This window comes from Sinocyclocheilus rhinocerous, unplaced genomic scaffold (genome assembly GCF_001515625.1).
Source record: "Sinocyclocheilus rhinocerous isolate Xijiao unplaced genomic scaffold, SAMN03320098_v1.1 scaffold182, whole genome shotgun sequence".
NCBI lineage: Eukaryota > Metazoa > Chordata > Actinopteri > Cypriniformes > Cyprinidae > Sinocyclocheilus > Sinocyclocheilus rhinocerous.
Genome location: NW_015655576.1, coordinates 566,432 through 575,576, shown reverse-complemented (window position 1 = coordinate 575,576; position 9,145 = coordinate 566,432). Strand labels below are relative to the sequence as shown.

At 40.3% G+C, this 9,145-nt stretch overlaps 1 protein-coding gene across 1 annotated transcript in view; it reads right to left on the bottom strand.

The window, feature by feature from the left end:
• The window catches only part of LOC107718568 (adenylate cyclase type 9-like), a 54,307-nt gene extending 48,280 nt beyond the window's left edge, over positions 1–6,027 (bottom strand). Inside the window, exons 1-2 of the mRNA XM_016525687.1 lie at positions 5,914–6,027; positions 3,911–5,747 (exon numbers count right to left, since the gene is read on the bottom strand). Coding sequence (XP_016381173.1) covers positions 3,911–5,723 — 1,813 coding nt within the window. The 5' untranslated portion in view covers positions 5,724–5,747; positions 5,914–6,027. The remainder of the gene's footprint in view (positions 1–3,910; positions 5,748–5,913) is intronic.
• Positions 6,028–9,145: the final 3,118 nt, after the last annotated feature.

Genomic DNA, 9,145 nt, shown 5'->3' with positions numbered 1-9,145 from the left:
AAAGGATTGTTTCCTAAAAAAAAAAAAATTCCATGTTCAATCTTGCAAAACACCCAAGGACATGATATAAATATCCAGTCAAACCAAAGCAGTAAAATTTGTTAAAGATTACTGCAATATGCACTTAAATGTAATATTATATTATGATAAAAGAAAACTAAGTTTTCCATCTATAGAATTTTAAATTTTATCCAAAATAAGTAAATAAATATTTGCTTTATATATCTGGTCCATTTTCCCCAGACGTAAAAAAAAATAAATAAATACATAAATTTATGAGATTTATGAGATGATTTATGTATTTATGAGAAATACATAAATAAATTATGTATATATTTTAATTTGGTCTTTTAGAAGTACACATATAAATGACTTCCACAGCAGTAAGATTTGTTCAAATTAATGCTATTGTGATATTGTGTGATATTGTGATATTATATCTTTAAATGAATAAAAATAAAATAAAATAATTTATATAGTGAGATTGACATAGTCCAGAAGTGAAAAAACTGTTCATTTTAAACGCGTGTAAGTTGATTTGGTCTTTTATCAGTATACTAGCATATAAATGGCTTCAAAAGCAGTGCAATTTGTTAAAAATTACTGCTATATTTACTTAATTACAATATTGTGATAAAAGACAATGAAAACATAATACAATATTTTTACAAAATATAATAATTTGTATTAACTTACAAACTTGCAATATTGTGACATTGGCAGTTTAATATTATATCCAAAATATTAGTTCGAAATAAATAAATTAATAAATATATATATATATATATATATACATATACAGTAGTCAACATTTGAAGAGGATCAAAAAAAGTTAATCAAAGTTGTACTAAGACAAGAACGCATTTTGGTTTTAGGAACACTTTGATGAAAGGTTTTTATCCACTTCAAATGTTGACTAGTGTGTATATATATCTGACATCTGACTCAATTTCACAAAAGCGGAAAAACTGTGAAAAGTCTTTTAGCAGTACACTAGCATATAGGCTGCTGTAGACGACTTCAAAGCTAACACACAAGGACTGAAAACTAAACTAAAACACCCAGTTTAGATTCGATGGGCTCTTGGTTTCATGGTTTGATTTCACAGAGACATGAAAATGTACTGCACAGTAGGAATGACCCATGTGTGCTGTTTTTGTTGGTTTGCGCAGCTTGATTTCACCAGCAAATTGAAAGACCTTGCAGCGAGAGCCAACACTTTCATTTAAACACATGTCCAATTCAAAAGAACATCGGCATCTGACGGGAGACTGCAGGTTTGTGATTAGCGTCCAGGTCAGTGTGATTTACTCGAGACCTGGCCAGTCTCTATTCCCAGGTCTGCCAGGTTTCCACACGAGCACGCTACTTTCCTTCGGTGATTTACGTAGCTACAGCGAGCAGCTGGAAGATTTTTGCCATTCTGGAGTCCAAGTCTCTCTCGACGGAGAGCACATTCAATGGGCCTGAAAATCCATGAGGGAAAGATAAATCCGGAGCGCTGGACTGAACACATCACTCCGGAGTGGGAAAATTAAGCTTTCAGCCAGTGAACGGGGGAAAAAAAAAAAAAACACCTGAAGAGGGGCAATCAAATGAACACAAGATATGAAGGAAAGAATGTCGCCACTTTAATCATTTTGTTGATGATTAAAGAAAGGAAGTCATATATTAAAACTTCAGGCCTTGAGTACAGTACGTGTTAAACCGAGCGAAATGAAATGCAGTGAATTCAACAGAGAGTTCAGTGGTGTTAGAAAAAGAAAGGTTGTTATGCAATGTTACACTTCACCTTGCTGTACCATTCTGAGTCATGAAACTGTAAAAAAAAAAAAAAACAACACAGAGCAAAACTATCCACTGGAAAGACTACAGTACAAAAACAGAGGCTGAAGGAAAGAAATTGATAGAAGATCTGACAGATATTTAGAAACGAGCACCATGGGACCGTTTTAAGGAGGCCATTTTACCCTTTTAAACGAAGGCTGAGGGAATGACAGAGTAAAAAAAATGAGGCTTGAGTTCCTCAGGAGCATCGAGATTTGTTCTGGCACAGCGATTTTGGTTTCACCAGTTGAGTTTATCCACTCGCAAACAGGCGTTTGGGATCCTTCAGTGCTTAGATTTTAGCACGGCGGATAAAGATGTCAAAAGTCCTGTGAAAATGCATGGGGCTTTTTTAAACATGTGGCTCCTTAATCAATAACAATGATTAAAAAAAAACTGAATATGCGAAGACGTTAAGCCAATCTGCGTGGTAAAAGACAGATGCCACTTTGCTAATCTTATAGGAGGTTTAGTCATTTGGCCTGTTATCAATACTGCCAAAATGAGAATTCCATTTTATATTAATTACAGTCTGGCATTCCTCATTAAATGAAGAGGATTTATTAAGTAACCATAATTATGACCTGGAAGGATTAAAAACAAGCTGGGACATTCATATTCTGTCCGGAAAATATATCACTCAACGCCCAATTATTAGCTTTTGGTTGAGCTCAAGTACAATTAACAAAATGAAAGAACCATTTGCATAAGTTAATTACATAAAAATGCCAGCCTTTGGTCACATTTATACAAATGTCGATGCCTTGAGAATCCAATACTTGATATAAGTGAGGTGACCAGCCTTTAAGCGAAAGGAGAGGTTAGCTTGAAATGCAAAATATGCATAAGAAACAAATGTACAAATATAGCTTGCATGCTAACCTTATTGGCATGCAAAACAAGGTTGCTAATTTGCAAATGCTCATTTTTCTTTGTTGATTGCTGATCAGAAAGCACATGAAATTAGGACACAGTGGACATTACAGCCCTTTTGCAAAATGATTATACAAATCTCCAAAATTAATCTCTTTATGAGCTATTAAAGGGACAGTTCACCCAAAAATGAAAATTCTGTCATCATTTACAATGTAAATATTATAGATAAATATATTTATATTATAAAAATTAGAAATAATACATTTAAACTGAAATACTAAAATGACTAAAAATTTTATAAAATAAATTAAAGCCATATAGAAATATAAAATAATAATACTAAAAATGTCAAAAACAAATTTAAAATACCTGTAAGACTTTTTCTTCTGTGTGTTTTTCTGTCAATATGGGGTGCTGTGTGTACATTAATGAGGAAAAAAAATTAACTTAAATGATTTTAGCAAATGGCTGCAATATAACAAAGAGTGAAAAATTTAAGGGGGTCTGAATACTTTCCGTACCCACTGTATAAATAAATGCTGAGACATTTTTGAAAATATCTCTTTTTGTGTTCCACAGAAGAAAGAAAGACTTACATATGACACCACAAGAGGGTTAGTAAATGATGACAATTTTCATTTTTTTGGGTGTACTGTCCCTTTAAAGGAAAGGAGACGTGCAAAAACTGGCAGAAATACATCAAATACAAAATACGCAAAAATAACAACAAATGTATGCCAACATTGCATCACATGCTAACATGACTAATTTGCCACTTGCAAATGATAATTTTGCTTTGTTGACCACTGAATGGAAAACATGATCATACATAGAAAATGACAGGCCTTTTTTGAGGAAAAACTGACTGTACAAAACTCCAATATGAGTCCCTTTCTGAAGGCTGTGGAAAAGGTTAGACATCATATAACTGACTAAAAAACCTGCTTCGAAAACCGAATATGTCACCGAAACCGCAGGGGCAAAGATTCAACAAAACGCTTTGACAAGTAAACCCTGAAGATACTGACAATACGCAGGCTGAAGAGCAAAGTTTCAACGCAGCAAAGAAAGTTTTAACAGCCACAAGAGCCAAAAGTGTCTCACTCATTACTCCAAGGCATGGTTTCGCAACAAAGACTAAGCACAGTACTAAACAAGGAAACATGCTCATGTACTACGTGCTAGTCATTAGAAATGCACATCTTACCTTTAAGCTGATCTGCAACCACACTTGGTCCAATCCTTTCTGGGACTCGGCCATCTTCTCGCAAGTACCGGTCATCCAAGAACTTGTCTGTGGCCTCCGAAAGGTGAACCTTCCCGGCGACACCCAACTGCTCCATGAGATTGGCTAGGTTGACATCATTGGACCAGACGTCGAATTTAAACCGCTTCATGCCGAGGATCCCGCAAAGCACGGTGCCCGTGTGGACGCCAACACGCATGTTCACCATCTCCTTTTTTTCTTGACAGAACTGCTCAATGGCCTGGATCATCCCAAGCCCCATCTCTATGCAACAGTAGGCGTGGTCCTCTCGTGGTTCGGGACAACCAGCCACGCAATAGTAACAGTCTCCCAGCGTGCTGATCTTCTCGCAACACGCGAGCTCGCACAGGCGATCGAAGCGTCCAAATAAGTCATTGAGGAGTCCCACCAGGGCGTGCGCCGACTTGTTGGCGCTCATCTTGGTGAATCCCACAATGTCCGCGAACAGGATGCTGACCGGCTCCATGCGTTTCATGTTAAACGGCCGAAAGATGATCTGACCCCGAGGAATCGACGTCTTCTTGCGTTTGGTGCTCTTAGGACTGGAGGCGCCTGCAATAGCCGATCCCGTCGAGTAGCGCTTAACCGAATAGTCACTGTCGTCGTCGCCCTGCTTCATGAGCTCATCGGCCACCCTACGAGGCATCACCGAGTGGATCATCCGCTCCTTCAGGGCCTTTTCCACCTCCAAGTCTTTCCCATGCATGATGGCTTGGCCGACCTTGAGGAACGTGCTGCGTGAACGCACTTCGGACATAATAAAAAGGTGGATGCCAATGACGTGGGCGCAGAGATGCAAAATGGCTCTTCCAGGGATCAGCCAGTAGAGCGTTTCCAAATGTTCCTCGGTGGAGTTTCTCCAACCATTGCCTTGAATCAAGTGCATCCAGCCAAGCGTCTCAAAAAGCACTGAGTAGAGCAGGCCGAGCAGGAGCGAAGCGTACAAACGGACGTGGAGGAAACTGTAGAGCAACGAAAGCACCTCCATGCCTAAAGAGAAGGTGCCAACTGGGGACAAACAAGGGGCTACTGGACCTCCACTGTGGGCAACTTCAGACGTCAGGTTTTTATCCTCAGTGCTACTGAAGTTGCCTGTATCCTCTTCATCCTTCAAAGGAGGAACATTAAAGTCACTAAATCCTGGAGTCTGGATCTGAGGTGCAAGAGTGAGGGCAAATGTCACCACGATGAGCAACAGTGAGGCTTGATTGTAGCAGTGGACGTAGAACCGGGTGAACGTGAAGACAAACAGGACAGAACAAAGGAGTAGGAAGGAGGCTGTGGGCAATAAGAAGGCAGTTCGTTCACATCGATTAGCATTAACGATGAAGAACAGCCCCCAGAGGAGGCTGGCTGCCACCAAGTACAACAACACACAGCGGAAACGTCTTTGCGTCTGAGGGAAGCAACGCTCGCGGCAGGCTTCCTCCAGAATGTTGGAGTCAAACTTGGGGTTCCAGAAGTGTCCAGCCGACCTCTCAAACAGCTGCGGCATCTTCCTTTGAGTCCGGAAGCCTTTGACCACTGCTTTGCGGATGGCAGTTTCGCCTGAGCTACAGCTGGAGGAGATGCTGTACTTGCAATGTTTGGAGCCCCCAATGATGCTGCACATGGCGCTGGCGCCCAGACTCCCACGCTGCTGTTTGTGCAGCTTGGTGCCGCTGATCCGCACAGACACAGCACCATCGCCGCTGGAGTCGCAGCTTACTTCGCTGTTGTGAAACAGCAGATGTTGATGTTGAGGAGAAGCCATGATACCATTCAGATCAGAGGCGAGCTGGGAGAAATGCAAAAAAAAAGATGAAAATAAGGTGCTTGGATGGAAAAAGAATCAAGAGGAGAAAACAAATGGAGGTTGCACCAAACAGCTCTGATGACTAGATGACGAAAAATTTACTCATGCATTTAGACAGTTCCAGGATTTTAAGTTTTGGTTATTTCACCTCATGACGTCAATAGCGCATTCTTCTTCTCTTCTGTCCTTCCTGACGCACATGGGTCAGAGAGGTTTATTCAAAGCGCATGGAATCTTTTGACTTACTACAAGTGAATCAAAAATGTTCTCTCACTGATGAATCAAAGTTGCATAACAATACCACAAAAATGAAGACTCAAGTGAAAGACTGTTTGCTTTGACTCCTTAGGGAACTTCTTAACTCCATTCTGACGCCAAGTGCACCATTTTCTCCATAAATGAGCCATTACAGCTGGAGGAGATGCTGTACTTGCAATGTTTGGAGCCCCCAATGATGCTGCACATGGCGCTGGCGCCCAGACTCCCACGCTGCTGTTTGTGCAGCTTGGTGCCGCTGATCCGCACAGACACAGCACCATCGCCGCTGGAGTCGCAGCTTACTTCGCTGTTGTGAAACAGCAGATGTTGATGTTGAGGAGAAGCCATGATACCATTCAGATCAGAGGCGAGCTGGGAGAAATGCAAAAAAAAAGATGAAAATAAGGTGCTTGGATGGAAAAAGAATCAAGAGGAGAAAACAAATGGAGGTTGCACCAAACAGCTCTGATGACTAGATGACGAAAAATTTACTCATGCATTTAGACAGTTCCAGGATTTTAAGTTTTGGTTATTTCACCTCATGACGTCAATAGCGCATTCTTCTTCTCTTCTGTCCTTCCTGACGCACATGGGTCAGAGAGGTTTATTCAAAGCGCATGGAATCTTTTGACTTACTAAAAGTGAATCAAAAATGTTCTCTCACTGATGAATCAAAGTTGCATAACAATATCACAAAAATGAAGACTCAAGTGAAAGACTGTTTGCTTTGACTCCTTAGGGAACTTCTTAACTCCATTCTGACGCCAAGTGCACCATTTTCTCCATAAATGAGCCATTACATTGGTTTTCAAGAAGCTAATTGTATTTATGAGACCACTTAGAGGACTGTCAGCATTTATGCTTGACGTAAGTTATGGCATTTCTCATATCCAACACAGTTATGCATAATAAAATCCAAAAAACTCTTGATCAAATAAACATTAAAAAAAGTCCAAGAGGGGATGAGTATTTCAGAAAAGTCCAAGAGCGGCCAAACTGAAAAACATGATGTTTCAACATTATTTACTTAAGAAAAATAACTCAACACGGCTTCCTAAAAATAAACCTTCCGCCCTCTTTTGTTCTTCAGATTCAGAATAAGCGTTCATTGGAGACTCCGAGTCCTGTCAGACGGACATAAAGGGCATAAAAGCGTTACTGTTGTTAAAAACACACAAAAATTAAACCAGTCTTCTCTTTAAAACGTCCTGTGGCGTTAATATTCTCTTGACTGGAGCACCGACCTTTCCTGAGTTCCCACTCCGGATTTTGCAGGCGCTTCTATTCTGAATTAAACGTGCGTAACGGGATAAAAATCATGAAGATTGCGCATATGGATTAATTTATCATTCAAGATGCATAAATGACTATATGTCCAGTATAATCCCATAGACTTAAAACACTGTGATCTTAATTCAGGTTCGGCTGTTTGAAACCAGTGGGAGCCATGTATATCAATACATGTTGTAAAAGTGCTTCAAATGAAGAATGAATTCACCTTTATGTTCAGAAGTCATTTAAGTTTCCTTTTCTCGTAGAGAAAACAGAAAGTCTGCACTTCTCTCTCCGTAGACACACAGTAGTAAAGTGCCTCTTTGGTTTCTCTTCAGGACTCATTTCCACGGGCAGCTTTTCCTGTGATATCCAAACAAACCTCTTTCTCGGCCGGTTCGTCTATGTTCCCCGTCAGCGCTCAGCTTGGCACTCCTGACACATGCCAGTGTCTCGCGCGTATCATAGTTGACTTGCGTGCTTTCGCGCGGCTCGGGAGCGCCGGTGGCCATCAGACATCAGTAAGATCTCCATCTGTATTCGCAATCCAACGCGGTGTCTGTACAAGTCCGCGGCAGACGCTGGAAATACATTGAGAGGTGGGGATAAACGCGTGCGTGCACGCTCTGGAGAGAGAACAACAGAAGGGTGGCGAGCACGCACGCATTCACATGGAGGTGGGCTCTTTTCAAACCGCAGTGTTCGCGTCCGAGCGCGTCACCGAGAGCTGTCAAAACGGGGTGGGTGGGGGTTCCAATCAATGACGTGTAATGCAGGGGGAGACACAGCTGTCATATTGAGAGCAATATGAAATCAACCAGACCAATTTAGCGTTGACACCTCTACATATAAACACATTTTCTTTCCTATCTGTCTGGTTCCACAGACAGACAGACAGACAGACAGATAGACAGATAGATAGAAAAACAATTTTCAATAATTCCATCATTGTTTCATTCAATACATCAATTATATTTTAATTAAATAATCAGTGCTTGGATACTGGAAGTCTTTTGCTTTCCGGGTCAGCTCTGCTTGGGGGCCGAAGGGTTTATTAAATATTTCCCACGGTGTTTTCCGTAATACTCACCAAATCCACCAATTCTGTAATTAAATGTTGATCCCATTTTATGAAATAATTCCAAAAATAAACCATAAGTCTTTAATCCGCATGTTTTAATTAATTAATAGAGTCTCTTTGCTCTGTTGCCGTCTTGTGCTCACACCGAACAGCAGTAACCGTGGCTGAATCAAAGTGAGTATGTTGTTTAAGATGGTTAAAAGCTCCCGAAGACGGTTTCAAAGGAATTCCCTGGAGAACTGCAGCTGTGTGTCTCTAGAGCAGGCCGGGTCTGAACTGGTGGGTCATGACACAGAAAGGTAACAGGTTTCTTACAGAAGTACACTGCTTGCTCTTAGTCTAGATTATGTTGATACTGGGGATAAAAAGTGTTTTTGAAAAAGTGAAGATCATAACGGAGCATCCATTCCAACACAAACCACTGAAGAACACACAGGTTATATTTCATCCCAAAATCAACAGGGGAAGAAATTAGAAAAAGAAAAAAAATTACATTTTCCTTGAAGAAAATAAAGGACCATTCAGGTTCAATACTTATTCGAAAATGAAATCCATTTTCTCCCCCAGTTGAGAAAAATAATAATAAATACATTTTTTAAAAATCTAGTTCTTTAGAACACTGGAATACATATACAGTGGATATAGAAAATAATCAAATTTTGTTGCTTTGCAGTCTGAAATGAAGACGGACACAATTTTTGTTTTAACCAGCTGTATTTACTCAGTGCAACTCACACACTCACACACTCTCACACACACACACACACAC